Here is a 15,189-nt window from a genome sequence, read left to right as displayed (position 1 = left end):
CCCTTTACGGTTTCATCAGCACTGGTTCCTGCAATACCGAATGAGTAACAGATCCAGAAGGCGGCACGCAAGAACTGGTTGTTTTCCTGCTGGAGAGCTGTTTGCTGGCTAGGACAGCGCAGACCCCAAACCAGGGGGGCTGTGGGGTGGCTGGTGGGTGGGGAACACCCCGTGCTCGGGCTGCCAGCAGCACCGGGCGGGTGCCTTGTAGGCACAACGAGCCCCCCGGCCGCGCATCTCGGGGCGCGGGCAGGTGCCCAGGGCTACACCCTACGTTGCAGAACAGCGCAGTAGAGGTGGGGCCTCGCTCCCCCACTTCAAAACAGGTATTTTAAAAACCTTCGCTTCTGAAGAAGTGATTTGGCATGCAGGGAATGGCCGTACGCAGATGGGCTAGATGGAATTTTTCGGAGCTCTGGAAAGGCGCTGCTTTATTTTATTAGATGTGGCCATAAATAAACACAAGCAGAAGCAGAATGAACGACGCATTCTGTGTACCGTGCCGCTAAGTAATGCTAAAAATATTTGAAGATGCTCCTGCTGGGTTCGTGGCAGCTGTACAAGCTCCTGTGGGAACAACACAATATCTTTCTCAGCCATCGATCTCACTGGTAGGACAAGGATGGGACAGGTTTTTTTACCCAACAATTTCTAATACAAAAATGAACTTAGAGAAAATGAAATTTTTGCTAGAAATAGTTGGTACTGACATTTTCAAACCCCTAAAATTTGGGAGGGAATTGCTGCCAGGCACCACCAGCTGTGCTTGTGGGAAAAACAGATTTCAAAGCACTCTGTGCCCTCATTACAGAGGAAAAAACCTGGGACTCGTTAGGTAGCAATTACCTTTTGTATGGAACTCTCAGCTGATGCACTGTTAAAATAATGAACATGATCCAGCCCTAATATGATTCAACTAACCTGAATCAGTTTTTCTCAGATTTTCCAGTTTTCAAACATCTGGAGTTTACTGAGGTAAGAACAAAATCTCACCATTTACATTGTAATGGAGAGGAGAGCAGTTTCATGCGAAGCAGCAGGCAGCTGATCCGCAGTGGAAGAGCAGTGTCCGTCCTTGGAACGAGAACAATGTGCTCCCTCCCACCAAGTCATACTGCAGGGACTGGGTTTCTTCTTTACTATGGAGAAATACCGTCCCCTGGAATTACCTGGTGTTAATAAAATTGCTTGATGATTATATAATGGGAGTTAGTTTATAATGTATAATTAAGTGAATGAGTCACGTTCCCCAGATAGATCTTCCATGGTTTTTCTCCGTAGGAACATAAGCAAAAGGACTTCTCCTGACAGATCTGACCAGAGGTAGGAAGGACAGAAAAGGATTCATCACCCTGAAGCACAGCAAAGGCCGGGTACCGGTGCAGTCGTACCCCACAGATGTGCTCAGCAGCCTCAGCACCTTCTCCTAAACCTCTCCTAAACCCCAAAGCAGGCTGTGAATACAGAAATGATGGTGCCATAGGAGCAGGCAGGAGCTTGCATGTGCTAAGCCCACCCTCCAGGTGGCCAAAGGGGCTTTTCCAGCCCTTACTCCTGCCCCTGCACCCCAGAGGAAGGAGACTCCCTTCCTTCTCTGCCGGCCTCTGCTTGCAGCCAGGACACATCTGCCCTGCTGCACAGCACACGGCCATCCTGCACTCTGGGTGCACTGGAGGAATTCATGCCCACACTGGGAGAGCCTTTCAGGCTTAAGTAGTCCACCAGCCTCTTCTGGGCAGCAGCTCGTAACGTTTCCATCACAGGAAAAGGGAAGAAACCTCATTGCAAACAGCTGTGGTGTCATCTGCCCTCAAAGCATCCTCCTCCTCCTCCTCCACCCTCTTCCATTCCGGCTGTGCCCTGAAGCATGTCAGTCAATGCACAAGAGCAGCTTGTCCTGAATGCCACGAAACTCTCAGCTCTGAGGGTACGTTGTGACTGTATGTTTTCTCCATTCTGGATGCTCAGTGCCAAAAAAAATATTCTGTTTCAAAACAAGTCCCAAGTTTTAAATCTCAGCTTGCAGTTCAGTCCACGCCTCTTTCCCTATACCCATGTGGGAGGCACAGGCATCACAGCTTCTCTGAGGCAGCATTTCAGAGGTCTCTCAAGTGCAAAAGACTCCAGAAGAGTTAGTTTGTACTCAATAACCAACCTAGTTGAGACTCCACCTGAATGTGATCGATCAGGCAGGGCCAACACCTGTGTCGGAGACATTTGCTGGCCACAAACAAAGAATCTGGCTTAGCCGCTCAGCTTTCCTCAGCTGCTGCTGGCTGAGAACTGCTCTCAGTGGGGGCAGAAGTTATGCCAGTGCCTGCTTCCAGCACCGGTGAGCCCAGAAGAACCACCGAGGTGGGGAAGTGAAGTGGGCTACAAGCAGGGCATCACGGGGCAACGCCAGAGGAAGCCCTCATGACTTCTTGTGTTCTCACCGCACCGCAGGGTGGTCAGCAAAGGGCGCGCTGGCTCCGGGTGGCCGTGCCGTGATGCGCTTCTGCAGCAGCAGCTCGATGCTGCAATGAGCAGCTCCAGCCCGAAATTTCATAACGTTTCTGTGTCCCGTTTCACAGGTGCTACTGGGGTTCTTTGCACTTCCTGCAGAGTTTGTTGAAATCTCACTGATGTTACCATTTTTCCAGTCCTCCTTGTTCTCTCTGGTAGCACTTATTTCTGGATTTTGCAGAAAACATTATCTAAGATCCTCTCGTTAGCTCAGTATGCTTGCAGATGCCTGGACAGTCCTATGAGACATAACTGCAGAGAAAACTACCATTTCATAAAAGAGCTGGTGGAGAGGACTTCCATCCTACAGCCGATTTGAAATAAAACATTCCTTTCAGGAACCATTTGCTCCATAACATCTCTCTCTGATCCCAATGAGTGCAGGCACAGGGAACCCATCAGGCTTCCTGAGTTTTAAGGAGCCAGTCATCACTCTGGAGGCATGTTACCTGCAAGGATTCTGGGGGAAAAGTGGCACCACGTCTTCCTTTCAGTAGCCAAGCATCAAGCTGTGAAGTACGTTGTGCCCAAGGATATTCACTGATGCTTAAACAAAGCAAACATGCTCTGCTTGTGAACGGAAGACACAGAGCTTAGTCCACACAAAAGGAATAGCTAATACAAAAGATGCAATAAGCATAAGGAAAGGGAAGGGAAAGGGAAAGGGAAAGGGAAAGGGAAAGGGAAAGGGAAAGGGAAAGGGAAAGGGAAAGGGAAAGGGAAAGGGAAGGCCCTTCTGCAGAATTACACAGAACAACCCAGCAATGTTCTTATAACACGGGCATCATCAACTGGAAGCCAACAGGCAGAATGTAACCCCACAGCTCCATGTGCCAAAGTAGCTGTTAGTACAGGAGACAGACGCATGAGCTTCAAGAGAAAAGGACTTCTCATCAGAATAAGCTAAAATTATCATGACTGAGACTCCACCAAGTTTTGCAGTGAATGATTTAAGTTTCCCCAGGCCGCAGAAGGCCTCGCTTCCTGGGACATTTCAGAACTGACACGGAGCAGGAGCTGAAACTTTAGGTGTGCCCTACCGTGTGGGTGAGGGTGTGCTGGGAGGGGTGTTTATAAAAAGATGTTTCCACAAACACTTGCTATGAGCCATAACAACCAAACCTCCAAATTAGCAACAATCAACATCACAAAGGCTTAATGAGGAAAAAATAAAACAGTCAATCAATAGGGGAAGTTGGACATCACCCAACCAGTTCAGCCTACACGGTGGCAGCTAACAGAAGTCTGCTGAAGACCTGTGGGGCTGGGCATGGGGACAAACACAAGGGGCAGCCAGCAGGAAATTTCAGGTGGTTGAGGCTCCGGTTGCAGTGAGAGCTTAGCAGAGGGTGGATGCTCTGCTGTTGTGTGTTTGAAAAAGTCACCGACAATCTTAAAAGAAAAAGATGAAAGATGGTAAATGTTCCTACTTTTGGTCATGCTGTGTCCATGAATGGAAACAAAACTTAAGGGAAAAGTTATTTTGATGTGAATCTTACAGACTCGATCCCCAAAACCAGAACTTCAATGAAGCCTGGAATATAGATATATGATCTTAACCACACTTCACACAATGTGTTTCCTTTAATTTCTTCAGCATAATGTTTATCTTCTATTAAAGGGATTTCAAGAAATATAGAATTCCTTAAATACCTTTAAATCACCATAAATAACAGAGGCTTTGGGGAGCTCTATCTTTCATCTGTATCTTTCATTCATTCTATGTTTCTATTCCATGTTTCTATTTGCTTTTTACTCCATCGGTTGAGCATCCTGTCACTAGGCAATCGGAACTGTAACTCACGATTTATTTATTTTTTGTTACATCCATGTTAATTTTTAGTAGTATCTTCCACACTGTCACTACTCTTCAGAAACCCCAGGGCAAAATGTAAATTTACAAAATCTTCTCTCCATATGATATATATAGCAACAGAGTAAGGCTGAGTTACTGTACGTGACCGTCTTTTCCCAATAAAAACCCAGCCCGCATATACTCAGCTAATGCAGCGCAGGTGTTCCTGTGCATTAACCTCCTCCACGGGGGAGGATGTTTGGATGTGCGCTGAGACAAGTAAACATCTTGGCTGAAACTCTGCAATCCCTCCAGCAGCGAGGACACATCCTCACTGCTCGTCGCCCACCTTCACCGATGTGCCGAGAGAAACCAGCCCAGAGCCAGGATGCTTCCCCGGGTCCCTCAACCGTGCTGTAACCTCAGCTGGTCCGAGCACGTATTTCCTGCAACAACCCATCACATTTTTCTTCCTTACAGCTTTACACAGAGATATTTTCAAGTTGTTGACATAAACTTTTTTGTAATTAGCTATTTCTAAAACATAACTGCAGCTGTATGTTTGGAACAAATTGCTGATGTATCATATTTGCCAAAATTCACTATGTTTTTAGGAGAAATTAAGAAGTCTCAATGGTTCAAGTGTACCTACAAAATACATCCTGTGATATGTTTTCAAAAGGCGTAAAGCAACAAAAGACTAAAAATAAGGAGCACGCGGCATAAGATACCCATAAACAAGAACGTATTAAGATATTGCCTACATACAGAGAATTAGCTGGGATTCCTTGACACGTATCTGAAAGAGGAAAGAGCATGAGGAATGACCATGTTAGAATTGAGACAGCAACATTCATCACTGTCTCATATTGTGACAGTTTATTGTTGTGCTGAAGGAGATGCAAATGGGATGAGGTGAGTGGGATGAGTTTAACTCCGATTACTGTAAGTCAGTGGACTAGATCACTGAAAATATCTGCCTAATTCAGAGCCACCCAATAGAAATTACATGTTTTGTGTTAACAAACAAACGGTCAGGAACACTCTGAGTATGGGCTAAGCTTCCTGACACTGTCAAACATCTCCCTTTGGCAAATTACTCTTGGCATAAAAGCCACGGCTTGCGAATGCACATGGCAAGGTACTCCCTTCGATGGTGACACCCACTGTCTCAGGTATAAATTCAGACCAGGCAGGGTAGGACTTGGAGCTATGATTCCAGAACAACTGTAAAACCAGCTGAAACCTTCCCTGCTGCCACTATGAGCTGTGGCTCCAAGCAGACCTCTAAAAGCTGCCACCGAGGGAGCAGCGGTGGCAGTGCGAGCGGCAGTGGTGGTGGAGGGGGCAGCAAGTATTCCTCTGCCTCCACACGAAGATACACTGCTAGGACAAGCGGTGGCGGCAGGTTTTCTGGTGGCAGTTGTGGTGGAGGAAGCTCCAGAAGCAGCTACGGGGGGGCAGCGAGCAGTGGGAGCTATGGAAGGATCAGGCACTGCAGTTACGGAGGGAGAATGAGCGGCGGCAGCTGCAGAGGAGGAGGGGGGGGCGGATATTTTGGAGGGGGAATGAGTGGTGGCAGCTACGGAGGTATGAGCGGTGGTGGTTACGGAGGAGGAATGCGCTGTGGTAGCATGGGAGGAGGCTTTGGATCAGCCAGGAGCGGGTTTGGTGGTGGTTATGGAGGAAGCTTTGGTGGAGGCGGTGCTGGTTTCAGTGGAGGCAGATTTGGCAGCGGTGGCAGCTTTGGCGGCGGTGGCTTTGGTGGAGGGAGCATGGGAATTCTGTCCAACGACGAAAAGCTGACCATGCAGAACCTGAATGACCGCCTGGCTTCCTATCTGGATACGGTCAGAAATTTGGAAAAGGAAAATGCTCAGCTTGAGCATTTAATCAGGGAGTGGTACCAGAAGCAAGGCCCTACTGGTAGAAAGGACTACAGTCACTATTATGGAGAAATCGAAGACCTTCAAAATCAGGTAGGATGTTCTTCGTCACAGAAGCTTAAGAAGCACCAGAGGGACTTTTGTGACTGAGAAAAATCTCTGAGGTAGCCAACGTGGATATTTTATATTCACTAAGTGCCTCCCTGCAAGTACCTCGTGTGCTTGAAACTCTGCCTTCTGTGCATGCATCCAACTGTCTCCAGCCCAAAGTGGAGAAACAATGCACACCCCTATAGCACACCCCAGTTCGTTGGCAGTGAGTGCAGGCTCTCAGATGCCTGTAGTGGGTTTCAGAGCATAGGAAAAACGTCAACAACTACCCTACAGGGTGTGCAGTTGTTGACAATTGAGTACAGCCCCTGGCCCGTGGGCATGACGGGTGAGCCACAGCTGCAGCGATGGCTCCAAGCCGCTTGGTCGGACTCCTCACACCCCTCCTGCATTCCCCAAACATGCTTTTTTTTGCAGTTCTGATACTATTTTCATAATGGTACCTCTTTGTTTTGCACCGTAGATGACTTTTCTAGGCCCTTCTATGTAGGAAATGCTCAGACACCTGGGACATCACGTTCCTATGTGTGTCTCTTGTGCAAGCCTGAGAGATTCACAGGGAAAATTGTCCTCAGCGTATCTTCTTCTCTTCTAGCTTGTGACTGCAGCTGTGGAAACCAACAGGATACTTTTGGACCTGGATAACACAAGGATGACTGCAGAAGACTTCAGGATAAAGTAAATACGTATTTCTCTTTTCCAGGCTTTGACTTCCTCCCTCCTGCTTGCCCCAACCTTCTCTCAGAAATTCATTCAACACAGAAATATCAATCCACAGAGCCTAGGGTTCCTTCTGGCTCCATGACAGCACATGTGAAATATTCTGTAAGACATCAAAACTCTTCATTACTCCTGTAACAGTCTTGAATGGGAATACTCCCTATGGCTGTGGAAGCAAAGAATGATTTTTTTAAAACGTGTTTAGGGAAAAGCTTTAAAAAAGCTTTATTTTTAAGGGAAGAAAAATTGTGATTATCTCTCACTGAAAGTCAAATGAAACAGACACAAGAAGCCTACACAAAATCTACAGAAAGAGAAAGGATGAAACAGACTATGGAATACATTTTCACATTAAAGTTTAATATTAACATTAAACCTTAAGTAATAGCTTTCATAATTCTGCTGGTTGAGAGATGCTGCGTGCTACAAAGTACAGGCACAAAAGCAGGCACTGTCACACCAGAATATGTGATCTTTTTGTAAATAAAGTTGGCAGGAGAAGGACTGAGAGCCCAAGACTAGGGCTGACGTTTCTGCCTTCTCCTTGGTGCAGGTATGAGACAGAGTATGGGCTCCGGCAGAACGTGGAGGCTGACATCAACACCCTGCGACCCTTGTTGGATAATCTGACTCTGAGCAGGTCTGACCTGGAGATGCAATTTGAGTCCCTGAAGGAGGAGATGATTAGCCTCAAGAAGAACCATGAGGAGGTGAGAGCCAGATCCTTCCTCAAACTGGAGGGGAAAACAAGAACACTTCCAATACTAGAAATAAAGGCTTCCCAGGTGACATTTGCTGCACCAAAGAGCCTTCCCTGCTTTCCTAATGTTCAGCAGCTCAGCAAGAGGCAGCCTGAGACAGCCTCAGTGCCAGGCCCGGGCTCTTCCAGGGTATCTCTTAGCACAGGCCCTCTCCACAAGCAGTGTCTGGGAAGTCAAGGCCGAATAATTGCAACAAGAAAAAAACAAAACAAAACATTGTTGATTGGCTCTAGGATAGTTTATGACTTCAGAGGAAGTTAAATGACTCCAAAACTCTTTCACAATGTAATTTCACCTTTTGTTTTTTTTGTTTGTTTGCCTTGGGCCTGGGTTTTCTCTGCAGGAAATTAAATCACTGCAAACCCAATCTGGTGGTGATGTGAATGTGGAGGTCAATGCTGCTCCAGGAGAGGATCTGCTGAAGAAACTGAACGATATGAGACAAGAATATGAACATATTATTCAGAAAAACCGTGAAGAGGTTGAAAGGTGGTATGAGAGCAAGGTAAATGACAGAGCACTGCATGAAACTGAATGTTTCAAAAAGCAATTTTCCTCAGGCATGCTCACCTGAACAGTCACTGCAGTAAGGAAATAGGCTATCTTGATTTATTTCATTATAAACATTGTCAAAAGCATCTAGAATATTCACATAGATTTTCCTTAGTTTATATAAGTAGAAATCAGTACAATAGAATGAAAACTTATTATTTCTCATGGAATCATAGAATATCCCGAGTTGGAAGGGACCCACAAAGATCATTGAGCCCATGTTTCTCTCTTACAAAAGGGGGTTAGGTATGTTTTCTGCATCCCAGAAAGATTACGGTTTGAATGTTCACATTAGAAAAGCAAAATAACACCAACTTTTGGTAAGAACTTCATGTAGATGAAAAATCCCAAATCCCATTTATTCAATTGCTTTTAGGATAAAAATGGTAGAATCCCTCTGATGGGTGACATATTGTAAGTAAACCTAAAAAACTCCAAGAATGTATATTCATTTTTCAGATGGAGGAAGTGAGTCAACAAGTCCACTCAAGTGGTCAGGAACTGGAATCAAGCAACCAGCAGATCTCTGCACTGAGACGTGACTATCAGAGCCTGGAAATCGAGCTGCAGTCTCAGCTCAGCATGGTATGCAATAATTGCTTCTGACCTTCTGAAATGCGAGTTGCTGGAATCACAGGAGATACAGCTCTCTGGAGCTATAGCTAGCACTCCATGCGGAAAGAATAAGATGCTTGGCGCATTTGACACCATCAAAGATTTTTCTCATTTGGGGCATAAGGAAGGGCTCATCTTGCTACAGTTCCATAAACACCATACTTTTTCTTTCATTCTCAGGTACGGTCTTTGCAATCCAACCTGGAAGACACGGAACGTCGCTACAACATGCAGCTGCAGCAGATCCAGAGCATGATCGGCCCCTTGGAGGAGGAGCTGGCCAGCATCCGCTGCGAGATGGAGAGCCAGAACGAAGAGTACAAGATGCTGCTGGGCATCAAGACCCGCCTGGAACAGGAGATCGCTCAGTACCGCGCACTGCTGCAGGAGGGACAGCATGGCATCGGGTACGCACATTCAGATTAATTAACATGCCATCTCTGCCAACAGGTGGAGATGATAGTAATAATATTTATATTAGGAACCAGTGCAACTGATTCATCATCAGGATATTTACTACAACCACAAGAATTTACACTGAATCTACAGCTTAGCTGGCAGTGCACAAAGCTGTATTATTCTATACTTATAGTGAACTGGACAAAAACATGCAGAAAAGTATTTAAAACTATTATTTGCCTTCTGTACCCCTAAGTACAATCAGGAACTATTAAGTTATATATGAAAATGAAAGACAAGCAAGAGAATAACTGTACTTTCTAAATACTCAAAGTACAAATTTTTGACGCTTGAAAGACAGCTAAAGCCATTCATTCTCTTTCTTTTTCTTCTTCTGTGCAGATCAGTTAGTTTGTTCTTGCTTAGGGATGTTTAAAAGCAGTTGTCTAGAACACGTTTCACATGGCAGTGCTTTCTCAGCCATAGAGAAAAGTCCAAAAGTGGCCTCGATAAAGTCACGAGGATGTTGGACCTCAGTCCTGCTGCTATAAATTGTGTGTGTGTGTTGTTCCTTTCTTACAGCTCGTCACAGGGAGGAGCTGGTGGCGGATCCTCAGGAGGAGGGGGCCACGGAGGAATTAGCTGGTCTTCTGGGAGAGGAAGCAGTGGAGGAGGAAGCAGTTGGTCCTCAGGCGGAGGAAGCAGTGGAGGAAGAACTGGAGGATCCTGCGGAAAAGCTTCTGGAGGCGGCGGAGGAGGGAGTGGAGGAGGAGCTGGAGGGGGAGGCTGTGGAAGAATTTCAGGTGGAGGAGGTGGAGGTGGAGGAGGAGGAGGAGGGGGAAAATCCTGCCTCTCCCACTCGTCGTCTTCCCACTCCCACTCTGGCAAATCTTGTGAAAGCCAAGGTAAGAACTGGAATAAAAGTGTACATCCTTCCATTAACTTCTCCCTCGAAACAGCAGTGAAGGGTTTGACAACATCCTTCCACATTTGGAAACCTGGAGACATTTTTGCTGTTTCTTTCACCATCATGTTTTAAGTATACTCCGACATTTGTTCTTAAACAGTAACACAGTGAACATGGTGGCATTTTCACAAGTGACTCAAGTGTAAAGGATGTTATGAAGAGCTTCATCAGAGGATGTGTAGGAGGAAACAAAGGAGGAAAAGGAAAACTAAAGCCCAACTGAAAGCATACAGGGAACCAGAGAAGTCAGTAGTATCAGAATGAAGCCAAATGTTAGAAATGTAATGGGTATTAAGAGAGCAACATGATTAAAGCAGAGTAAAATAGCTGCAACACTCATGACATTTAAAATAAAAGGAGCATTAGCTGCCGAAGTCCTAAAGCAGCAGAAGATGGGGAGTGACAAAAGGTCTTTTCCATGTCTGATTTCATGGCTGTGGTTCCAGGAGGTGCTGAAAACCTGAAGCTCTGCCTGGAAGGGAACAAAACACTGGAGAGAGGAGCAACAATGGAGGAAGTGTCCGAGGCCATAAAAACTATAAGATCAGGTAAGGATTCAGGTCCTGACAGCATCCCAAACAAATGCCTGAAAATACTGAAAATGAGCCCAAAGTCATAATTTTTAGAAAGCTTTGATCAAACATTCTGCTTGACTTGCAACAGTCCTGTGTGTGCTAATGTTTGGTAGGCAAGATTAAAATATATGACGTGCCATCCTACTTTAATTTTTAAAGAATTGGTGTAAATACCCGGACAAACAAATACAGATTCTAAGTCCATCTGTATTAGATTTAGACTGCTACAGCCGCTCTAAATTTAAAGAGTGACTCCTGATTTACACTTACAGAGGGGAGAGCAGAAGCAGGCTCATGTGTTCAACATGACAAAGCTGCAGATGTGCATGCATGGACAGATATGAAGCCTGACACTGCGAAAAATCTAGTCCATTGAGAACTGCCCAGCCTATAATTACAAAGTAACAAAAAGATTAAAAATGCCGAATGAGATAACACTTCTTAAAAAAAAAATCTTGCTTCCCTTCGCCTTTCCACAGGGAGTTTTAGGAAGCACTGATGGGCAAAGCTGGCATCTTCCACTGCAGAACCTTCTGACCAAGCAGAACGTACCTGGACATCTGATCACGCCTCTGTGAAGAGCAAGGGCGAGCCCTAGCTCTATAACTCAGCACTGTTCACTCCGTGGGCTCATCCGAACTCTCTGGATGGTCCACCTGCTTCTTCCATCTGAATTTCTGTGCCTAATCACTGTTACCTGAGTTAATCTCTACCGTGATTGGTATTCTTACGGAAAGAAACATCCTCTAATAAACCTTTACTTCTCTCTGATGCAACCAGAAAGCTGTGTCTGACACAATTTCTTTTAGCACACATCTCCATATGAACCGGTTACAAACGTCAGCCCTACACGAGTGCACAGTAACAACTCAATTAGATTATGCAAAAGACCCAAAAGTTTGCAGCGGCATATTCACCGTTTAAGAGTAACCGGGCAAAACACCGAAGACTACAAATGAACACATTTTGAGTGCTGCCTGCATGGGTTCACATCAGATAAGAAGAGTCCAAAGTTCAGCAATAGCCTAACTCTATTTTGTGGCAGTAGCTATCTGCACTGTAAAATAAATTCATAAAGCTGGGGTAGGAACCAAATTGCAGGCATACAGTCTTACAAAAGAAGGATTCACAGCCTGGTTTTAACGAGCACAGCCATGGGAGCTGTGCAGTACTTGGCCTCTTCTCTGCATTTCCACTTCAGGGCATCTTTATTGTATAACAATGAACAGAGATTTTAGGTGAAGCCTGGCAAACTATTCACATTGAGGATGTACTTTTACAAAACCCAGTGCGTCTTGGCAGGATGAGAGAAATAAAAAGAAAACCAAGGGAAAAGATTCCCAAGCCAGTTTTAGGGGCTGGTTACAGATCTCACAGCAGAGGGATGGCTCACAGGTTAAAGGTGCTCTTAGAGATCGAGCCTCTTCTCCTTGCTTTAATTACAGCCACGGGTCCCTCTTTTATGCCCTGGATGGGTGCTAATGGGCCAGAGGGTTCCCTCTGCCCGCTCCCATGCTGCACCCCACACAGGGCTTTTCAGTTCTGTCGAGGATAAATAAGTGTGGGGTCTGTGCCAGAACTTCCATGGGCTGAACTGCTGAAATGAACTCTGGGGGGAATTTCACTTGAAAATAATTCAGAGGGCTCCTCACATCAGCCCTGTCCATTCTTTAATTCTTTAAATCATTTATTCTTTATCCTTTGCATTTCTTGATTCATCTCCTTGAACACAAACAAAAGAAACCAGATAGGATTATCACTGGCATCAGTTTTTCTCTCTTGGTTTTGCAGAAGATGCTGGAGTCATGAGCTGTGCTGTTTCACTCCGAGGGAGGCATCACCTGCTGGAGGAGGTTGAGAAACGCCGATCGAGTGGGAGACCGTGGGAATGGGAATCCTGAACACCCGAGTTGTAGGCAGATACGTGCCAGTGATTCACTGCATTGCCTGACACCAGGCTCTCAGCCAATGTGACTAGTCTTGATAAAAATAAAATTCTTCTGACCACTGCCGCTATGGGTGTCTGAGCAACTGGCCAACCTTCATCAAGGACTACTTTATATATAAACATTTATTGATATCTCTGATCTAACATGCAAAGAGGCAACGCCGATCCTGTTTGCAAGGATTCCCCCAACTCCATCCGACTGCAAAATCACCCACTTCATTGTAAAACCTCTGCAGCATCAAATCCCGTGTGCCTCTATATTGCTAGCTAACCCTAAACCTACCTTCCCTGTTTGCTCTGCTCCTTTTCCACCTGTTGGAGGCTGTGACAACTTCTTTCTTACACCCGACTAGACAGGATAATAAACTAACAGCCCAAATTAAATAATAGTCTCAAGAGAGCAGCCCTGCTTCTCATACCTCCTCCAAGAGCCAAGGCATCTCTGCTGAGCTCGTGCTTCCTGGCTTTTATAGGGCGATTTACAGCCCCCACCTGACCTGTGGCCATACAGCAGCACCGGAGAGGTTACTGACGTTTGCGTGGAGCAATGTGCTGCTCTGCGCTGTAGGAGCAGCTCTGAAGACTACAGATAGCTCCCTCTCCTTGATCCTACACCTCTTTCCAAAACCACAGCTTCCTTTTCACGTTCTTACTACCACTTATGTAATTACCATGCACCCAGCCCTGCAGAAGAAACCCCAGTGATACAGCCCTTGTGGGACCAGCGCAGAATGCAGCCTGAAGAGTTGGATGCGTGGGGCTCAGCACCGTACCTGGGAAAGCCACACTGCAGCATGAACATGCAACATATGGATGGGATGTCTTGGAACATGCTGTGCAATTCTGCTGCTAGCTTGAGTGCTTACATTGGTATATTATCATCACACACAGAAATAAGGAAAACATTCTGAGTAATTAGGATAGACAGTATAATATCACTGTTACTACTTTTACTACTCAGCCTTGACCATACCATTTTCTTCCTTAACTAAAATTTATACCTGTCTTAAAACGGTGTTGTTACAATGCTCCTGGCATTACAAGAAAGTGGAAGAAAGTGTGTGGTTAAGAATTCTTTCCTTTCTCCATTTTACTTATACAGAATCTGCATTTAGGTTATGGGTGCACTGACATATCACGGAATCACAGAAGCACATATGCTTACTGAGAGAACAGGCTCACAATAATAATAACAATGAAAAAAACTTATGTGGCAGAACAGAGCTAGGAAACCAAAACTACTGCAAACCAGGGGTAAAAACTACAAGTGTCGTAGCATCGGGTGTTGAAGTTGAGGGCATGCTTAAAGCAGGACTCCAGCAATATCAGGATTAGGGAGGATAGCCTTGCAATTTTTATTTGCATGCATTTTGTTAGGCATTAATCAGCATAATAAGCTTTAATTTTATGAGCAAAAAATGTTGCAATTTAGATACTTATCTGGTGTTCCCTATTAGTGCTCTGAAAGAAAAATTGCAGTACGTGTTGAAACAAGACCTTCAGAACATCTTTAGGCAAAAATAAATGTGGGCACACACTCCTGTCTGTTTGGCTTCAGAGCTCCCAGAGCAATTCATTTGTCCATTTGAACGCACAGAAGCAAATTGAAATTGTCAAAATTGCCTATGCATGTATTTTGCTGATCTCTCTTTTGTTCAGCATTGACTGTCAGCCCATGTGCAAGTGCACAAAGCTACATTCTGCCCAGAATTACTACAGCAAGATGTGCCATTTCACTGCACTGCTGGGGGGAGGAAGAAACGAGCAAGTCTTTCTGGAGCCCACCCATCTCAACATTTACGTCCAGTTGGTTTTTGTTCGCTTTCATGATGAGGGAACACACATTGCCTGGGCAGTCATTGACTTATGGTGTTTAGTAGCAGACTTTGTCTTCATTCTGATGCTGGGCAGTCACTTCTTTGATATGCATCACGGAGGCCTGATCAAAAGGAAAACAATAACTGAGAGAGAGCGTCAAAGAATGTCAGCTGTACTTGAAACGTGGCCTGAGCTGAGCTCAACGAGGAGCAGTACGCAGTGTCAAAACAGCCAGGTACTCTGCAGGCTGAGTAATGCTGGGAGCTGTGGCAATAAATGTCCTTGTTCTGGTCTGACTTGGAAATAAGAATGTTATATAGCACTCCGGGTGCTGCAGCAACACAAAACCCTGAAGGATTAAGCTGTGCATCATATATAGGAAAGAGGTGAGAAGAGGTCCTAAAATTGCCAGGTCCATTAGGTACTTAAGTAAACTCTAAACCTTACATCATCCATAAAACTCAGTAATGGAACGCATCAGAGAACAAAAATGTTTAAAAGCTCATGAGCTCTGAAAGAAAATAATTGTTCTGTCCA

At 45.3% G+C, this 15,189-nt stretch overlaps 1 protein-coding gene across 1 annotated transcript; it reads left to right on the top strand.

Moving 5' to 3' along the window:
- Window positions 1-5,562: 5,562 nt before the first annotated feature.
- On the top strand, window positions 5,563-12,787 carry LOC118260895 (keratin, type I cytoskeletal 15-like). The gene is made up of 9 exons (XM_050715429.1): window positions 5,563-6,279; window positions 6,893-6,975; window positions 7,571-7,727; window positions 8,122-8,283; window positions 8,790-8,915; window positions 9,126-9,352; window positions 9,927-10,024; window positions 10,758-10,859; window positions 12,678-12,787. The coding sequence occupies exons 1-9, from the start codon at window positions 5,563-5,565 to the stop codon at window positions 12,785-12,787; spliced, it is 1,782 nt and encodes a 593-aa protein (XP_050571386.1).
- Window positions 12,788-15,189: the final 2,402 nt, after the last annotated feature.

The sequence above is a fragment of the Cygnus atratus genome, chromosome 25 (genome assembly GCF_013377495.2).
Source record: "Cygnus atratus isolate AKBS03 ecotype Queensland, Australia chromosome 25, CAtr_DNAZoo_HiC_assembly, whole genome shotgun sequence".
Taxonomy (NCBI): Eukaryota; Metazoa; Chordata; class Aves; order Anseriformes; family Anatidae; genus Cygnus; species Cygnus atratus.
The sequence above is the reverse complement of the archived record's forward strand: the minus strand, read 5'-3'. Positions and strand labels throughout refer to the sequence as shown.

What these genes read in the sequence shown, in the direction of transcription:
- LOC118260895 (XM_050715429.1), top strand. Translation starts at nt 5,563, where the DNA reads ATGAGCTGTGGCTCCAAGCAGACCTCTAAAAGCTGCCACCGAGGGAGC. An exon ending in TCGAAGACCTTCAAAATCAG is followed by an intron (nt 6,280 to 6,892) that starts GTAGGATGTTCT and finishes CTTCTCTTCTAG; the next exon opens with CTTGTGACTGCAGCTGTGGA. An exon ending in TGCAGTCTCAGCTCAGCATG is followed by an intron (nt 8,916 to 9,125) that starts GTATGCAATAAT and finishes TTTCATTCTCAG; the next exon opens with GTACGGTCTTTGCAATCCAA.